This window comes from Aedes albopictus, chromosome 3, assembly GCF_035046485.1.
Source record: "Aedes albopictus strain Foshan chromosome 3, AalbF5, whole genome shotgun sequence".
In the NCBI taxonomy this organism is placed as follows: Eukaryota; Metazoa; Arthropoda; class Insecta; order Diptera; family Culicidae; genus Aedes; species Aedes albopictus.
In genome coordinates this window covers 378,365,766-378,385,617 of record NC_085138.1, presented here as the reverse complement: position 1 = coordinate 378,385,617, position 19,852 = coordinate 378,365,766, and the positions used below count along the sequence as shown (strand labels likewise).

The 19,852-nt window shown below is 45.9% G+C and overlaps 1 protein-coding gene across 10 annotated transcripts in view; it reads left to right on the top strand.

The window, feature by feature from the left end:
* Positions 1–19,852, top strand: part of LOC109399084 (ryanodine receptor) — a 61,816-nt gene that overhangs the window by 28,929 nt on the left and 13,035 nt on the right. For 2 of the 10 annotated variants that reach the window (XM_062855780.1, XM_062855784.1), the window contains exons 3-23: positions 2,992–3,180; positions 3,252–3,451; positions 3,510–4,034; positions 4,094–6,164; positions 6,226–6,306; positions 7,376–7,475; positions 8,418–8,527; positions 8,595–8,692; positions 8,752–8,976; positions 9,034–9,798; positions 9,857–10,588; positions 10,647–10,784; positions 11,131–11,340; positions 11,407–11,700; positions 11,764–14,344; positions 14,404–14,541; positions 14,734–15,011; positions 15,071–15,738; positions 15,801–16,981; positions 17,040–17,276; positions 17,491–17,603. In XM_062855780.1, the coding sequence (XP_062711764.1) occupies positions 2,992–3,180; positions 3,252–3,451; positions 3,510–4,034; positions 4,094–6,164; positions 6,226–6,306; positions 7,376–7,475; positions 8,418–8,527; positions 8,595–8,692; positions 8,752–8,976; positions 9,034–9,798; positions 9,857–10,588; positions 10,647–10,784; positions 11,131–11,340; positions 11,407–11,700; positions 11,764–14,344; positions 14,404–14,541; positions 14,734–15,011; positions 15,071–15,738; positions 15,801–16,981; positions 17,040–17,276; positions 17,491–17,603 (10,934 nt within the window). Of the gene's footprint in view, positions 1–2,991; positions 3,181–3,251; positions 3,452–3,509; positions 4,035–4,093; positions 6,165–6,225; positions 6,307–6,664; positions 6,765–7,375; positions 7,476–8,417; positions 8,528–8,594; positions 8,693–8,751; positions 8,977–9,033; positions 9,799–9,856; positions 10,589–10,646; positions 10,785–11,130; positions 11,341–11,406; positions 11,701–11,763; positions 14,345–14,403; positions 14,542–14,724; positions 15,012–15,070; positions 15,739–15,800; positions 16,982–17,039; positions 17,277–17,490; positions 17,604–19,852 lie in introns of all 10 variants that reach the window. The other 8 variants (XM_062855781.1, XM_062855777.1, XM_062855782.1 and 5 more) reach the window with 6 other exon arrangements.

Sequence of the window (19,852 nt, the reverse complement as noted above, 5' to 3'; positions counted from 1 at the left end):
TCCTTCATTTTTCATTCATTTGTTGTTACATTTGAGAGCAAGTGTTTCCCCTCTCCTTTAAGATGAATGTTGAAGACGTGTTTTGCAACGTTAAAAATATTGAAAATGCATATAGATTTTGTAGAATATTTAAAAGCATTTTTAAAAATAGGCGTGATAAAATCGGAACAATACTGCAGATTAAAAAATAAATTACAGTTTTTTTTTAGTTATTCTTCCCTGAATTTCTCCTGCGTTTCAAATAGAGGTTCTTCCCAAGATTTCTTAAGAGATCTCTTTCAGGACTCCTTCATGGATTCCTTCTTCTATTCCTCACAAAGTGCTTTAGGGATTCCTTCCATGGGTTTTCCTGGGTTTTCTTTTAGGGATTCAAACAGGGATCGTCCGAAGAGTGAAATATTAAAGAATTCTTTCAGGGTTACCCACCGGGATAGCTTTGCGGATTATTTCCGAGAGTCCTTTAGAAATTTCTCCTGGAGTTCTTTCAAGAATTTTTCTCGGGATTCCTCGCAAAGGTTCCTTCTGTAATTTTTTCATTGGTACTTTGAGAAATTTCTTCAGGGGTTGCTCTAGATATTTGCTCAGGAATGCCTCCACGGATTCTTTAGAAAAATCTTCTGAGGATTCATTCGCAAATATTGATAGGAGTTCTTCAGAACTTCCTCCAAAAATATTATCATAAATTTCTGCGGAGATTCCTTCGGAAGATCGTCTCAATATTTATTCAGAAACTTCTCAAGCCTAGAAAGTCCAACACAGAAGAATTCTTCCGGAAATATTTCCAAAAATCTACCAAATACCAAATACCTACTAGAAAATCCCCCAGAGATACTTTGGAATTTTCACACAGAGTTGCTTCAGAAATTCCCCTAGGATACTTTCAAATAATATTTTTCAATAATATTTCAAATAATATTCATTTAGCAATTATTTTCAGTGATTGCTTCAGAAATACCTCCAGGTATTCTTTCAGAAATTTCACAAGGGAGGATTCCTCCATAAATTTCACAAAAAAAAATACTTTTTTTTGAGCAGCTTCAGAAATTCCTTCAAGAATTTGTTCAGAAATTCGTCAAGATTCCATCAGAAAGCAATTTAAGCCGACATTTCTTCAGGGATTCCTTTAGAAAACACCTTAAAATTTCCTCTGCGATTTTTTTCGGAAATTGCTCCATGAATTCTTCTAGAAAATCCCATAGGAATTCAGAAAATTCTCCACGGACTTTTTCACAAAATTCCATAGAAGTTTTAGCATAAATTACTTTAATGATTCCTTCATAAGACCTTCTAGATATTGATCCAGGAACTTCTCATGCGATTTTTCTAGGAAGTTCTCCAGAGATTCTTCATAAATTCTTCCGAAAATTTTGCACAAAAGCATCTGGAAATTCCTCCAGGGATTACTTTGAAAATTTCTCCATGGATTGCTCCAAGAATTCCCACAGAAATTCCGTCACGAAATGTTTCAAATACTATTGCATTTCTTAAGAAATTTATCTGAAGAAATTACATAAATTCCCATTGAATGTGTTCCATCACAAAAACTTCCATGGATTGCTTAAGAATTTTCTCCAAGGATTCTTACAGAAAGTTTTCCAGAAAGCCTTCAAAAAATCTTTCAAGGATTTATCCTAAAAGTTCCATCAAAATATCTTTAAGAGATTGCTTCAGAGGTTCAGAAGTTTCGGTGGATTTTTTTTAGAAAATGTTCCATGGTTTGGTCTACCGATTTCTTAAAATTAAAACGTCCAGGGATTTTTTAAGAACTTCATCGAAGGACTCCTTCAAAAATTCCTCTTGTCATTCTTTCAGAAACTCTTTTATTATTTCTTTTATAGATTCCTTTGCAAATTACTCCAACGTTTCCGTTAGAAGTCAGAGATTCCTGGAAAAGTTCTTCAGGGATTTGTTTAAAAAATCTTTCAGGGATTCCTCCATAAATATCTCTAGTAACTCATTCCAAAAGTTTTCCATTTCTAGCTTGCAAAATTGTAAAATGGATAATGGATACCTTGAGAAAATAATCGAGGGATTCCTTCAAACATTTATTCAGATAATCTTCATGGCAATCTTGCACGAATTACTTCAAAAATTTCTCCTGCATTTCCTTCTGAAATTCTTCTAGAGATTCTCCAGAAATTTCTCTCCCAAATAACATTTGATGGAATTCTTTAGAAATCCCATGGATTCTTTCAAAAATCCCTTCAGAGATTCTCTCGGAAAATTGTTCACGTATTTATTAAAAAATTATTCCAGTGATTCTTGAGGAAATCATCAATTCGTAATTGTTTTAGAAATGTTATCAATTTTTTTTAAAACAAATTCTTCTTGGAATATTTCAAGAATTTCTTTACGAATTGCTTAACGGATTTATTTAGCAATTTCTCCAGGGATTCTTTCAGAAGGTTTTTTTGAAGAGGAATTTCTTCGTCTCAATTCAAGTCTTCGATGAATTCCATTAGAAATTTCTCCAAGCATTCGTTTAGCAATAATTTCTCCGACTTAATTCACATTTTCTTCAGATACAGATACAAATCTTCACAATGAATGCATAGTCCTTCCCCAAGTTAAGGAATATTGAATGGCTGCAATGGTAGACACCTAGATTGCTTTTCTGACAAACACAGCTGCCCCAGTGTGACAAATATCTTTAAATTAGGTTTGCCTATTTCTTGTATCGTACCAGATTCACTATCCTGGAGCTATACTTTTCCACATAGAATATTCTGAAGGCGCTAAAAATAAAACAATTTAATTGGATTTCCATCTATGCTTCCGTTCGGTACGTTGGCAGGAAAGGATGTGACAAATCCGTTGCACCTATGCATAAATCGAATCGGGTCGTACCGCCTGCTTCAGGCCACGATTACTCTTACTTTCCTTAGCATGCACTGACTGCAGAAAAATGGCTCTCGGCATCAAGCTTCCCAAAAGCACAAAATTTGATATACATGTAATAGCAATTTTATTCACCCCCACCCTCCCGTACAGTATCTAGCGTGCCTTTCGACGTCGTCTTCCAACGACAAGCTCTCGTTCGACGTCGGTCTGCAGGAGCACAGCCAGGGCGAGGCGTGCTGGTGGACGGTTCATCCGGCTAGCAAGCAGCGTTCCGAGGGTGAGAAGGTCCGCGTCGGTGACGATCTGATTCTGGTCTCGGTGGCAACCGAACGGTATCTGGTAGGTGCAGCCTTAGGCTTACAATAAAGAAAACGACTTTGATTAACTTGTGGGGGGACATCCGTTTCTAGCACACCACCAAGGAGAACGACCTTTCGATTGTCAATGCCAGCTTCCACGTGACGCACTGGAGCGTTCAGCCTTACGGTACCGGTATCTCTCGGATGAAGTATGTGGGATACGTGTTCGGCGGCGATGTGCTTCGGTTCTTCCACGGAGGCGACGAGTGTCTAACCATACCGAGTACATGGGGTCAAGATCCGGGGCAGAAGTGAGTCAGCTTTACGATACCATAAGAGATGTACTAACTAATCATTCTTCTTCCACAGTATGGTTGTCTACGAAGGTGGCTCAGTGATGTCCCAAGCTAGATCCCTCTGGCGACTGGAGCTGGCGCGAACCAAATGGGCCGGAGGGTTCATCAACTGGTCGCATCCGATGCGCATTCGTCACCTGACTACCGGTCGCTATCTGGGTGTCAACGAGAACAACGAGCTGATCTTGATGCAACGCGAACAGGCCACCACTTCGCAGACGGCGTTCGTGCTGCGAGCGGAAAAGGACGATCAGAAGGTGGTGCTGGAAGACAAGGATCTCGAGGTGATCGGTGCCCCGATCATCAAGTACGGTGACTCCACCGTGATCATGCAGCATCACGAGTCCGGACTGTGGGTGAGTTACAAGAGCTACGAAACCAAGAAGAAGGGCGTCGGCAAGGTCGAGGAGAAGCAAGCCGTACTGCACGAGGAAGGCAAGATGGACGACGGGTTGGACTTTTCCCGCTCGCAAGAGGAGGAATCCCGGACGGCTCGGGTCATCCGCAAGTGTTCGCATCTGTTCACCAAATTCATTGGGTATGATCAATTGCGTTAGATATTGAAGTACTCCATAATTTTTCAAAATCTCGTTACAGTGGCCTTGAAACGCTTCAGCAGAACCGCCGGCATTCGTTCTTCCTGCAGACGATCAACCTCGGCGAGATGGTGATGTGCTTGGAGGATCTGATCAACTACTTTGCTCAACCGGAAGATGACATGGAGCACGAGGAGCGTCAGAACCGGCTGCGGGCCCTCCGTAACCGTCAAGATCTGTTCCAGGAGGAGGGTGTTCTGAATCTGATTCTGGAAGCCATCGATAAGATCAACGTCATTTCTTCGCAAGGCTTCCTGGCGTCGTTCCTGGCCAGCGATGAAACTGGTCAAAGCTGGGAGATGATCTCCGGTTATCTGTACCAACTGCTAGCCGCGATCATCAAGGGCAACCACACCAATTGTGCTCAGTTTGCCAACTCGAACCGGTTGAACTGGCTGTTCTCCCGATTGGGATCGCAAGCCTCCAGCGAGGGTTCCGGTATGCTGGATGTACTCCATTGCGTTCTGATCGACTCTCCGGAGGCGTTGAACATGATGAGAGACGAACATATCAAGGTGATCATTTCGCTGTTGGAGAAGCACGGTCGCGACCCGAAGGTTCTGGATGTTCTGTGTTCGTTGTGCGTCGGTAACGGAGTAGCTGTGCGATCATCGCAGAACAACATCTGCGACTTCTTGCTACCGGGAAAGAATCTATTGTTGCAAACCAGCTTGGTAGATCACGTGGCGAGTGTTCGGCCTAATATTTTTGTTGGACGTGTGGAAGGATCAGCCGTGTACCAGAAGTGGTACTTTGAGGTGACCATGGATCACATCGAGCAAACTACGCACATGTCGCCGCATCTGAGAATCGGTTGGGCCAACACGAATGGATACGTCCCGTATCCGGGAGGCGGTGAGAAGTGGGGTGGAAACGGAGTTGGTGACGATTTGTTTTCGTACGGTTTTGACGGTGTGTTCTTCTGGTCCGCTGGGCGTAGAACTCAAGTCGTGTTTTCGAATATCTCGGAACCGTTCATCAAGAAGAACGACGTAATCGGCTGTACGCTGGATTTAAGTGTCCCAGTGATCAGGTTTACGTTTAATGGCGAACCCGTTCACGGCTGTTTCACGGACTTCAACCTTGACGGTATGTTCTTCCCGGTTATCAGTTGCTCGTCCAAGCTGAGTTGCCGTTTCCTCTTCGGTGGTGATCACGGTCGAATGAAGTTCAACCCACCGCTAGGATTTTCGCCGCTAGTGCAGTGCCTTATGCCTCATCAGAACTTGAGCCTCGATCCGTGTTTCTTCTTCGGAAACCTGAACAAGAATGTGCTGGCCGGTCCGTGGTTGGTAGAGGATGATTCGGCATTTGTACCGAAACCGGTAGACACTTCGTCCGTTACGTTGCCAGCTTCCGTAGAGACGATCAAGGATAAGTTGGCGGAGAATATCCACGAAATGTGGGCTTTGAACAAAATCGAAGCAGGTTGGACCTGGGGCGAACGCAGGGACGATCTGTACAGGATCCATCCTTGTTTGACGTCTTTCGAAAAGTTGCCAGCTGCGGAGAAGCGTTACGATTGTCAACTGGCCGTACAAACGTTGAAGACCATTTTGTCATTGGGGTACTACATTTCGATGGATAAGCCTCCGGCGAGAATTCGCCCGATTCGTTTGCCAAACGATCCCTACATGCAAGGCAATGGATACAAGCCCGCTCCACTGGATTTAAGTGCTGCCGTTTTAAACCCCAAGATGGAAGAGCTGATCGATTTGCTAGCCGAGAATACTCACAACCTATGGGCAAAGGAGCGTATCCAGCAAGGCTGGACGTACGGTCTGAACGAAGACGGTGAAAACAGACGTAGTCCCCACTTGGTGCCGTACAGCAAAGTGGACGAAGCTATCAAGAAGGCGAACCGCGATACGGCTTCGGAAACTGTGAGGACTCTGCTGATCTACGGCTATAACTTGGATCCCCCGACCGGAGAGGCCAACGAAGCACTGGCTGCCGAAGCGTTCCGACAGAAGTTCTCTGCGTTCAGAACGTATCGAGCGGAGAAGAACTACGCTGTTACTTCGGGCAAGTGGTACTTTGAGTTCGAAGTGCTGACTGCTGGTCCAATGAGGGTTCGTTCTAGATTGTTCTAATTATGGAGTTCACAGAAATATAGGATTATTCTAATTGTAGGTTGGTTGGGCACGTGCAGACTGTAACCCCGGAACAATGCTTGGTAGCGATGATTCGTCGTGGGCTTTCGATGGTTACAATGTAAGTATTGCGATCGCCTTCGACTCTCCTCATCTACAACAATCACCCCACCATCCCTCCTTCTGTCGTGCACACTATCTTCTACAGCCAGTTTGGTCAAGGAAACTACAGTACAAAATTTTTGCCAAGACATATTTTCCTACATGTTCACCATGAACCGTTTCACTACTGCCGATTTAAACTTCAAAAATCTAGAATAAATCTCCAACGTAAGTTAGTGTACCAAAAACCTTCACTTCTATTCCTGTGACCACCTACACGAACCTCTGTAACCGCGTGCCTGGGACTTCCCCCTGTTGCTACTTCTACTGTTGCCATGCACCAAAACGCGTCCACGCGCTCTATCCCTCTCGAGTAGGCACGTAAGCTACACCTGCACACGGTTGAAGATTTCGGTAGACGATACCAGGTCGGAGACATCATCGGTTGCCTCATAAACGTTACCGAGAAGACCACGAGTAAGCACTATCCCAGTCCTTGATTTTTGTTTTTTGAAAAAGAACTGGCGAAGGCTTCTTGTTTTTTGATAACTACATTTTGTTACTACAAACGTTTATCTACGTGTCGTCCATACGTAATCGTTTTCCCGCTGTCATTCCATCGATTCGGGACGCCGTCATTGCAGGAACTCTGTAGATGACGGATGATCGTTGACTCAAGTGTTCAACGATTTTTGAAGAAGGGATGCCAGCTTTCACCACGATAGGATCTACTGAGCATGACATCTGTCCAAATCGTCGAACACTCGATCAAACGAGAGTCGCTTCCAACGCATTTTGTCTTTGTTGTTCGTTGTTTAGGAACCAAAAGTTCGTCTCGTGCCACTCAAAACTGTTCTCTTTCTCTTTTCTTCTCTTTTCTCTCTCAATCTGTACTCGAAAAACTGTGCCATGACCACGCCTACTGCGATTACGAACCGCGTTGAACTCACACGAACACACTCACAATCGAAAAACTCCCAAACAAACACGCTCATACCATACCGACGACACTCACGATCTACACGATTGGCTAATTCGTGTTTCCAAATGCTCTGAAAAAAAAATCAATTCCCCTCAAAAATTTATAGGAAGAAAAAGTGTCTGGAGGTGCAACGGAATCATTCGGCAAACAGTGGGTACCTAGCGATATCGTTGGTGTATTTCTTGACTTAGTGGATCATACGATCAGTAAGGAATCTCAAATTTAGCCAAAATAATAACCACTACCGATTTTTACTACGATAAGAACCAACTAGACAAACGCAACAGTCTTGCAAGCAAATTAATAAATTTTGAACGCATCCAAGCAACCTTGTGGCAAAGCAAGCTGCAACCGCCTACTTTGCATCACTTTTTTGTCTATTTATCACTACTTTCGACATTTAACCACACTTTCAACGCTTTTTCGGACGGGCGGCGCTACGCCCTCCGTCGACTGAGATTTGTTTGAGAACAACACCTATGCAAAACAAAAAAAAAAACTTAATTCGATAACTCGGGCTGTCTTTGTTCACCATAGTAGTTGCGACAGTAGTAGTGCCGATTGTTTTTATTCTGTACAAACCGTTCTGATTGGCCAGCGCTTTTTCTTGATCTTTTGTTTTGGGTTTTATTTTGTTCTTCTGAGTCTTATTTGTTTTTTGATTGGTTTGACCTGTTTATACAAACCCAATTTCGTTCACATATTTATCTCCACTCTGCACTGTTTACTCCACCTCCAATTCAGCAAGCAAATAGTGAGAAAAGTAGAAGAGAATGTTGTCCAAAATTGATTTTGTTTGATTGCATGAAAATTTCCCACTTTTCATTACCTAAAATCTTTTTGTTTTCGTCAACGCCGATTCCATCCATTCAAAATTCCATCCTCATCGTAGTTGAACAAGAGTTTTTATGTGACGCCTAATCAACAATGTAAATACAAAGATTGTCAAGCAAATAACTAAGCTTTTACCGCCAACTAGTAACGCTTTAGATAACTCCGACGCCATTTTTGAATTGAGCTAATAGCATGACTTTTGCGACAAATAATTCTAGCAAAATAAGACGATAGCTTCTGTTCACTGTCTAATCCCTATTCATGAACAGCAATCCAAACCACTGAACTGATCTCTCTTTCCATAACCAAACCAGGCTTTTCGCTGAACGGCGAACTGTTGATGGACGCCCTCGGCGGCGAAACCACGTTTGCTGATGTGACCGCTCCGGAAGGAGTAGGTTTCGTACCGGCCTGTACCATTGGAGTGAGTATATCGATCCTCTCCCACGTGTCGACAATTACTGAACTACCTCTTCTTCAATCGCTTTCAGATCGGCCAGAAAGCTCGCGTAGTCTACGGTCAAGACGTCGACTCGTTGAAGTGGTTCACCACTTGCGGTCTGCAAGAGGGCTACGAACCCTTCTGTGTGTAAGTAACCTCTGGCTTCGATGTTTGGACCCCAATCACCTACTATGCCCTCATTCCAGAAACATGAAACGCGCCGTTACGCACTGGTACACCAAGGATCAACCGATCTTCGAAAACAACGAGGACATCCCGGACTGCAAGATCGACGTCACCCGTATTCCGGGTGGTGCCGATACGCCGCCATGTCTGAAAATTTCGCACAACACTTTCGAAACGATGGAAAAGGCCAACTGGGAGTTCCTGCGGTTGTCGCTCCCCGTTACCTGCGATGCCTCCTTTATTGAGTAATTCCGATGCAGAACTCTTCAGTTATTGTGAGTAACCTCCGATCTCTTTAACAGCGAAACCGAGAAGATGCACCGTTGGGAAGAGATCCGTATCCGTCAGCATCGTCTACTGATGGAAGCCGAACATCAAGCTCAACCGGGTGGTGCTCATCTGGATCATATCATGAAGAGTGGTTTCACCATGAACGACCTGAAGGGTCTGCAGCGTAACTACTCCGAAGATGGAGTGGAATCCGATGAAGTTATGCGTCACGGACCGCAACGTCCGTCACGTGCTTCCCGTAGAGGTGAAGCCCTCAGTCCACCAGGGATCGAAATCAACGGTGAAATGCACATGTCCGATCCGGAGAATGCCTATTCAGATCACGAAATGGATGACGACCGGAAGAAGCGTGGACGAAGTCCGTTCAGGCTGTTCGGCAAGAAGCGTGATCAGAGCAAGGACAAATTGAAGGATCGCCGCACGCCGGAGCCGGAACCTCGCAAGGGAACCATGCAGCAACGTACCGTTGCTCGTAGTGCCACGCGCGTTTCGAACACCGGTACCCGTGAAGCTGCCCAGATGGCTGCCGAGCGCAAGTCCATGGGCAGTCCACAGGGTGTTGAGTCGTTCGGAAACGAAGTCTACGACGCTGACTGCTTGAAGTTGATCAACGAATACTTCTACGGTGTGCGCATCTTCCCAGGTCAGGATCCAACGCATGTCTACGTCGGCTGGGTAACCACTCAGTACCACGTGCACAGCAAAGAGTTCAACCAGGACAAGGTCCGCCACGCGGCGATCTACGTTGAAGACGAAAGCGAGAAGACCGTGGAAGTGTAAGTTCAGGTAATGTAATCCGTATTCGAGTAGCTAACTGCATCTTTCCTCATTCAGCGTCAACCGCCAATCCTGCTACATGGTCCGGGCCGATGAGCTGTTCAACGAAGTCACTCAAGACGCTTCTGGTAAGGGAGCTTCCCAGGGTATGTTTGTTGGATGCTTCGTCGATACTGCCACCGGTACGATTCGCTTCACCTGCGAAGGCAAAGAGACTTCCCACGTGTTCCTGATGGAGCCGGAAACCAAACTGTTCCCTGCCATCTTCGTTGAGGCCACCAGCAAGGAAATCCTCCAAATTGAACTGGGCCGTACTCCGACTACTCTACCCTTGTCGGCCGCGGTTCTGCCAACAGGCGACAAACATATCAACCCTCAATTCCCACCCAGGCTGAAGGTCCAATGCCTGAAGCCTCACCAATGGGCTCGTGTGCCAAATACTGCCTTACAAGTGCACGCCCTCAAGCTCTCCGACATCCGCGGTTGGTCGATGCTCTGCGAAGATCCAGTTTCCATGCTGGCTCTGCACATCCCCGAAGAAGATCGCTGCATAGACATCCTAGAGTTAATCGAAATGGATCGACTTTTGTCCTTCCACGCTCACACCCTTACACTGTATTCAGCCCTATGCTATCAGTCCAACTATCGCGCAGCTCACGCACTCTGTAACCACGTTGACCAGAAGCAGCTGCTCTACGCCATTCAATCGGAGTACATGAGCGGACCACTCCGTCTCGGATTCTATGATCTGCTGATCGCTCTACATCTGGAATCCCACGCCAATACCATGTAAGACTTCAGGACTTTAACCTCAACTGCAGAGTTTAATTAATCCCGGCTATTACAGGGAGGTCTGCAAGAATGAGTTCATCATCCCGTTGGGTCCGGAACTGAAGGATCTTTACGTCGATCCGGAGATGTGCCACTCACTCCGATCCCTACAGACCCTTTCCGTAAGACCCCAGATGAACATGACGGAGATTGCGTAAGTAGAACATCTGCCCCGAACGAAGTAAACTGTGCTGAACTCTAACCACATCTGAACTAACCCTCGAAAAATGAAGTGTGTGAGGATAGTTGCAAGCACAGCTATTCATCGTACAGCACAATGCTCCTAATCCCACGTAGAACTACACTAACCTCCACCAGATATCACAACTTTGTCGCTTTTTATCTGTGACGTCCCTTTTTTAGTACACGAGTAGCATTGCAAACGAGTGTTCTCTCTCTCTCGCTCGATTCAGTAGATCTGTGTTCAACATTTTTAAGTTTACCCCGACCCCCCCTTTTGTTTCTCTACATTCTGGGCATGCCATTCTCTCCCTCTCCAGATCACCCTCACCCCCACAATCGAATTTGCCAACAATAGTAGCACCAGATTCTTCCAGTGAACCAATACCGGCAATTGATTCGCTTTATTCGCCAAGATTCCCGCTCGAAGTGGTGCGGGAGTTTGTGATGGCCGCCCTCAAGGAGGCGGTCGAGATCAATCAGGTGCACAACCGTGACCCGATCGGCGGTTCTAATGAGAATCTGTTCCTGTGAGTACTATGGGTTGATTCGTGTGGTATGTCCTCAGCTAATCGCGCCCCTCCACTGAATTCCAGGCCATTGATCAAGCTGATCGACAGATTGCTGTTGGTCGGTGTGATCACCAACGAAGATGTTGAGAAGTTGCTGATCATGATTGATCCCGAGACGTGGGATCCCGCGTTCGAGAAGGAAGGTAAGGATGAACATCGCAAGGGATTGCTGACCATGAAGATGGCGGAAGGTGCCAAGCTTCAGATGTGCTACCTCTTGCATCACTTGTACGACGTGCAGCTGCGTCACAGGACAGAGAGCATCATTGCTTTCGCTCACGACTACGTGTGTGATCTACAGCAGGATCAGCTGAGAAGGTTAGAAATCATTGAATATTGTATCAACTTCATCAGTTAACTCATCAAACCCCCCACCAACAGATACATCGAGATCAAGCAGTCGGATCTGCCGAGCGCTGTCGCCGCGAAGAAAACTCGCGAGTTCCGTTGTCCACCGCGAGAGCAGATGAACGCCATCCTATGCTTCAAGAATCTGGAAGGCGAAGACCTGGAGAACTGTTCCTGTGGCAGTGAACTTCGTGAACGATTGATCGAGTTCCACGAGAAACTGATGGGTAAGGTGTCGTTGAACGCCCTACAAGAGCCGGAAGAAGAGTCAGCCGAGCCCGTGGATGAAAGCAAACCAGGTGCGCTGAAGAAGCTGTACAACTTCATAAACGCCGTCAAGGAGTTGGAGGAAGATCCCAAAGAACCGGAGGAAGTTGAAAAGAAGACTCCGGAGGAAGTGTTCCGAAAAGTTTTGATTAAACAGATCGTATCCTGGGCGGAGGAGTCGCAGATCGAAAACCCCAAGTTGGTTCGAGAGATGTTCGGTTTGTTGGTCAGACAGTACGACACGATTGGAGAACTCATCAACGCTTTGAACAAGACTTACGTCATCAACTCCAAGACAACCGGGGATGTTGCAAACATGTGGGTTGGCTTGAGTCAAATCCGCGCCCTGTTGCCAGTACAGATGAGTCAAGAGGAAGAAGAACTGATGCGAAAACGCTTGTGGAAGTTGGTTAACAATCATACGTTTTTCCAGCACCCGGATTTGATCCGCATCCTAAGAGTTCACGAGAACGTCATGGCTGTAATGATGAACACTCTGGGTCGCCGCGCTCAAGCACAGAGCGATGCACCAGTTCAATCTGCCGAGGGTGAAGAAACCGCACCCAAAGAGAAGGATACATCTCATCAGATGGTCGTAGCGTGCTGTCGTTTCCTGTGTTACTTCTGTCGTACAGGGCGTCAAAATCAACGCGCCATGTTTGACCACTTCGACTTCTTGCTGGAAAACTCCAACATTTTATTGTCCAGACCTAGTCTAAGAGGTTCCACACCCCTCGATGTGGCTTATTCCAGTTTGATGGAGAACACCGAACTTGCGCTGGCCCTCCGTGAACACTATCTGGAGAAGATCGCCGTCTATCTATCTCGTTGCGGTCTGCAAAGCAACTCCGAATTGATTGAGCGTGGCTATCCGGATCTTGGTTGGGATCCCGTGGAAGGTGAACGCTATCTGGATTTCCTGCGTTTCTGTGTCTGGGTTAATGGTGAAAGCGTTGAAGAGAATGCCAATCTGGTCATTCGTCTGCTGATCCGACGTCCGGAGTGCTTGGGTCCTGCGCTTCGTGGTGAAGGTGAAGGTTTGTTGAAAGCCATCATCGATGCCAACAAGATGTCCGAGAAGATTGCCGAGCGTAGAAAAATGCAGGATGAGGCCGAAGGTACGATCAGTGGTCTAGGCTTCTCACACCCTCTTCCCGAGGGAGACGACGACGAAGACTACATCGATACCGGAGCTGCCATTCTGTGTTTCTACTGTACGCTGGTGGATCTATTGGGCCGTTGCGCACCGGATGCATCGGTAATTGAACAAGGCAAGAACGAATCGTTGCGAGCCCGTGCCATTCTGCGTTCCTTGGTACCGCTGGAAGATCTCCAGGGTGTGCTGGGTCTTAAGTTTACGTTGAACAATCCGGCCGCGGGCGAGGAAAGGCCCAAATCTGACATGCCATCAGGCTTGGTTCCTGGACACAAGCAAAGCATCGTGCTGTTCTTGGAGCGCGTGTATGGAATCGAAACGCAGGAATTGTATTACCGACTGTTGGAGGATTCGTTCCTCCCTGATCTGCGTGCAGCTACTATCCTCGATCGTAGCGACGGATCGGAAAGTGACATGGCCTTGTCCATGAATCGCTACATCGGCAATTCCATCCTGCCGTTGCTCATCAAACACTCCAAGTTTTACAATGAAGCTGAGAACTATGCTAGCTTGTTGGACGCCACCCTGCACACCGTGTACCGCATGTCTAAGAATCGCATGCTAACCAAGGGACAACGCGAGGCTGTTTCCGATTTCTTGGTCGCGCTGACTTCAGCGATGCATCCAGCTATGTTGCTGAAGCTGCTGAGGAAACTCACCGTTGACGTCTCCAAGCTGTCCGAGTACACTACAGTTGCTCTACGACTGCTGACGCTTCACTACGATCGCTGCGCGAAGTACTACGGAACAACGGGCAGTGGACAAGCTTCCCAATTCGGAGCATCTTCAGACGAGGAGAAACGACTCACCATGTTGCTGTTCTCGAACATCTTCGATTCACTCAGCAACATGGACTACGATCCAGAGCTGTTCGGTAAAGCACTGCCTTGCCTTATCGCCATCGGTTGCGCTCTGCCACCGGATTACAGTTTGTCCAAGAACTCCGACGATGATCTTTACGGAAAACCAACGACAAGCCCCGATCAGCCGCACTACAATCCCCAGCCTATCGATACCACCGTGGTTCAGTTGACAAACGACCTCAACCAGATTACCCAAAAGTTCAGCGAACACTACCACGACGCTTGGGCTAGCAAGAAATTCGAGAACGGCTGGAGCTACGGCGATCAATGGTCCGATACTAATAAGACCCATCCGCGTTTGAAGCCATACACTATGCTGAGTGAATACGTAAGTCGTAGAGCGTTTTGTTCTGGTATAACAGAGTTACACATTTTTTTATTTTACAGGAGAAAGAACGTTACAGAGAACCGGTTCGTGAAGCCCTTAAGGCCTTGCTTGCGCTTAACTGGCGCGTTGATCACTCCGAAGTCGACGTCCCTCATTCAAACCGCGGATCAATGCGCAGACAATCCAAACCCAACCTTGTAAGTACAGAACTGATCCCCTGTTTACTAACAGATCAATATTTACGCTAACCCCTGAATTACACTCAAAATTGATCGAAATTTTGCCCTTCAAACCTCATCTTTGACCTGCCAACAATTGGAAAACGCCCTTTCCTCGTGTGAAACCCCTATCATCTCTGGGTCCCCACTTAACACCCAAAGGAATTGCAGGGAGACACAGGTTCACCGTTCAACTACAATCCGCATCCGGTTGACATGACCAACTTGACGCTGAGTAGAGAAATGCAGAACATGGCCGAACGGTTGGCGGAGAACTCGCACGACATCTGGGCCAAGAAGAAGTTTGAGGAGCTGCACCATTGCGGTGGGGCCATCCACGCTCAGTTGGTGCCGTACGATCTATTGACCGATAAGGAGAAGCGAAAGGATCGCGAACGATCGCAGGAGTTCCTGAAGTATCTGCAGTACCAGGGTCTTAAGTTGCATAAGTGAGTTGTGGCAGGGATCAAACGAGGACCGTGAAAAACTAACCAGAATTTTGTTCCAGACCATCCCGTGGAATGACCGAGGAGCCGGGAGTTACCGCGGCAGCTATCGAAGCCCGCTTCGCCTATTCGCTACTGGAGAAGTTGATTTCGTACATCGATCGGGCCACTATCAACATGAAGCTACTGAAACCATCGACGACCTTCAGCCGTCGATCGTCGTTCAAGACCTGCACCAGGGATATCAAGTTCTTCTCGAAGGTTGTGCTTCCATTGATCGAGAAGTATTTCTCAACGAACCGAAACTACTTCATTGCGATCGCTACCGCCACGAACAACGTGGGCGCCGCCTCGCTGAAAGAGAAGGAGATGGTGGCCGCACTGTTTACCAAATTGGCCAGCTTGTTGCGATATCGAATGGCAGCCTTCGGCGCTGATGTGAGGATCACCGTTCGCTGTCTGCAGGTGCTGGTCAAGAGTATTGACGCCAAATCCTTGGTGAAGAACTGTCCGGAGTTTATCCGTACCTCTATGCTGACGTTCTTCAACAACACTGCCGACGATCTGGGGCAGACTATCTTCAACTTGCAAGAAGGAAAGTACGATCGCTTGCGCGGTACGCATCTGAAGACGTCGACTTCGTTGGCATACGTCAATCAGGTCATTCTTCCGGTATTGACGGCATTGTTCGATCACTTGGCTGCTTGCGATTATGGCAGTGATCTGTTACGTAAGTATAGAACTTGGCGTGTTTGATCTTTAAAGTAAGTTGATTCATCTTGTCTTTTCCAGTGGACGAGATCCAGGTAGCGTCATACAAGATCCTGTCGTCCCTGTACACTCTTGGAACTGACAGTACCCTTACCCGTGATCGCAAGTATCTCAAGACCGAAATCGAACGCCACAAGCCAGCCTTGGGATCTTGTCTAGGAGCTTTCAGTTCCTGTTTCCCGGTAGCTTTCCTAGAACCTCATGCCAACAAGCACAATCCATTCTCACTGTTGAACCGCATTGCCGATACTTCCCTAGAAGCTCAGGATATCATGACCAAGATGGAGAGCTCCATGCCAACGCTGGAAACCATACTGTCCGAAGTCGACCACTTTGTCGAGTCGGAGAAGACCTACCAGGATGCTCAACATATTATAGACGTAATTTTGCCACTGCTGTGCTCGTATCTGCCTTTCTGGTGGAACCAAGGGCCTGACAACGTCAGTCCACAGTCTGGAAACCACGTTACCATGGTCACTGCTGATCATATGAACCTTCTGCTCAAGAACGTTCTGAAGATGATCAAGAAGAACATTGCCAATGAAAACGCACCCTGGATGACTCGTATCGCTAGCTTCACCCAGCAGATCATCATCAACAGTTCTGAAGAATTGCTGAAAGACGTCTTCCTTCCGTTGGCCGAACGTGTTAAGAAGCGAGTCGACAGCATGTTCCACAAGGAGGAGAGCTTGAGAGGTTTCCTGAAGTCTTCCACGGACGATACGTCCCAAATAGAGGCGCAGATTCAAGAGGACTGGCAGCTGCTGGTTCGTGACATCTACTCGTTCTATCCACTGCTGATCAAGTACGTGGATCTGCAGAGGAATCACTGGCTCAAGGATAACATCGCCGAGGCGGAGGAGCTCTACAACTACGTTGCCGAGATCTTCAACGTCTGGTCAAAGAGTCAGTACTTCCTGAAGGAGGAGCAGAACTTCATCTCTGCCAACGAAATCGATAACATGGCACTGATCATGCCGACGGCGACGCGGCGCACGGCTGCCGTATCCGGAGACATGCCAGCCGCTGGCGGAAAGGTCAAGAAGAAGAAGCGTGCGCGCGATAAGAAGCGTGATAAGGACAAGGAAATCCAGTCCAGCTTGATGGTCGCTTGCCTCAAGCGTTTGCTGCCGGTTGGTTTGAACCTGTTCGCCGGTAAGGAGCAAGAGCTGGTTCAGCACTGTAAGGATCGCTATCTGAAGGTATGTTGGACAAGCTACCTCATCTGAATAATTCTAATCAACATTTTTTTTTTTGTAGAAAATGCCGGAATATGAAGTGATTGAGTTCGCTCATACCCAACTGACCCTTCCGGATAAGTTGGACCCGGCGGATGAAATGTCCTGGCAGCACTACCTGTACTCCAAGCTGGGCAAGAAGGAGGACGCCATTGTTCAGGAGTCGATCGAAAAGGCCGACAAGAAGCAGGGCAACAAGATCGAAGAGACCGTCGAGAGAATCGTCGCCATGGCCAAGGTTCTCTACGGTTTGCATATGGTAAGTGTTCCGATTGGTCCAATTTCAGTCCCTTCACGTTATATGAAAACAGTCAACCCATACGTCATTCCATTAGAAAAATTATATCGTATCGATTGAATCAGTCATCAACATTCCAAGCTAGTTGTTAAGCAGACCCGAATTTTTTGAAATCGAAAGAAATTTCACCATTTTCTAAAGTACACTACTGTATTGTTTTCGGTATTACATCTAGATTGACCATCCACAACAACAAAGTAAAAATGTTTATAGAAGTTGTGTATCGATACAGAGAAAACGGGCGGTTATTGCTTGTTTCAGACATGTCTCCTTACATTCACTGCCAAGGTTTATAGTTTATAATTTTGTTGCTCGAAAAAAAAACTACCTTAATTCTATTTGTTTTTCTTTTTGTGAGTTCTGTTTTTATCTCATTCACTGCCGTAATAAGTTGTTGTATTGCCAAGAAGAGGATTGTTTGAAACTTTAATCTTCTCTCGAATTTCCATTAATGCATAAATAAAAAGATGATTAGTTTTGTTTCTCTCACACTTCTTTTCCAAAACTAACACCCACTGAAACTTTCAGCCAGAATGCCAGAAGTTCAACCAAATTCAACATCACACGTCTGACATCAATGACAATATCTTGCATCTAGTGTCCCACCCTTTGATATATTCCGGACCCCATTCGCACTCGCACACCTACCGAATCAATGACCCATACTAACCAAGCACTGCCCTTCTGCCTCTGCATTGGCCTAACTAATTCATGTCCCCTTCCATTCCACGTGACATGTCCTAACGATAGTTGAAATTTATTTCCCAAAAACTAATGACTAGTTCAGGATAGAGATCCCACAAAAAATGTCACTTTCCTTTCCCTGTTCTTGTAGTTGGAATGCATACATTCGTTACTCTGTCATAAGCGAAAATATCAAAAGAATTTCACATGAAAAAATCATTGAATTCGTTCAAATTCAAAGGCTGCACGTGTAAATTACTTTTGCTCTTTATCTCGGTGCAAAACATCTTTATATCTATCTCTTTTTGACAACAAATCATTTTAGTAGCAGAATAGGCACTACCTTCGCACTTAATTAGACTACAATAATGTGTAATATTCCTCTTCTCTAAAAAGGTCACATTTGAATATGTTTTCTATAATTCCACACACTTGCAGTCCGTAATCCAAATGACAAATCCAACTGCTCACTCTATGATCTACTTCCCATGGTTGCTCTAGATTCTAGAGCAACCATGGGAAGATAGTCTAGAGCACCATCGATTTTTGATGAACTCAAGGCAACGGAATCAATTGAAAAATATGCAAAAAATTACAATTACAATACAAATTTGGCCAATTTGCAATAACTTTCGTTGAAGCACTTATTTATCGGAAACGCTTTTTTGGCATTAGAAATTGTCGTTCAAAGTCGTGGGAAAGAAAGGGTTTATACGCTAACTACCGACAGGTAAAACAAACGTGGAACATTTTTTTTTTCACATCCATATCTCAGGAGTTGATGAACCAAATTTCATTCTGTTTTGCGTCATCGTAATCCTACACTACCCTAGAAACGTGAGTGAAAGCCGATTGTAATTTCATGCAGTTTCCGGTGAGAACAAATACATTAGTTCCACATTTTTAACTTCTTCCAGTTCTGTTTTGTTCCCAGATTGGTTGTGTGCCATATCTTTGTAGCAAGTTCTCTTGGAACCTAGACAAGATAGCAGCATTCTGTCTTGGGCATTGTTGTTCAGAATAACAATCACTCCTTGGTGAAGGATTCGATAGTTCCGATTCTCACCACCACGTGGCGCTAGTGTACAAAGTTACTTCCGGTAGAACTTTGGTGAGATATAGCACGAGATTGAAGCCATATTGAAGGGTAGGGTCTTTGGCAAAGTTGTTCAGGACTACGAGCACTTTCAGTTCCGAACGTTACCACCACGTGGCGCTATTGTACATAGTTACTTCTGGTATAACTTGAGACATAACAAGAAATTCAAGCACAATGGACAGTACGATCTTCGATTGCATCGCCACGTGCCGCCAGTGTACCTACATAATTATTCCGGTACGAACTTGACAAGATATTGCACGAAATTCAAGCCTGATAGGAAGGTTAAATTGTTCAGGACTAAGTGAACTACCGGGTTTCGAATTTCACCACGGCGTTGTGCTAGTGTACAAAGTAACTTCAGGCACGAATTTGGTGAGATATGCAAATGGCATTCAGATCAGACAAGGACTTCTCTGAGCCTCACTCCAAGGATTCCTCTCAAAATTTCTTCAGCTGTTCTTATGGGAATTCCTCTCTAAAATGCTTACAGGGAATTCCCCCAGGAATTCCTCAAAATATGCCTCGTCCAAGGATTACTGTGAGGATTCCTTCGATAATTCTTTTAGTGATCCGTTTGAAAATTCCACTAGGGATTTCTTTGGGAATCTTCCCAATGATTCCATCGTGAGTTCCTGCAGCCGTTTTTACGGGAGTTTCTTACGGAAAACCTTCAGGGATCCCACCAGAGATTCCATATGATATTCTTCCAAGGAGATCTCGAGAATTGCTTCTGGAATTCCTCAAAGGTGTC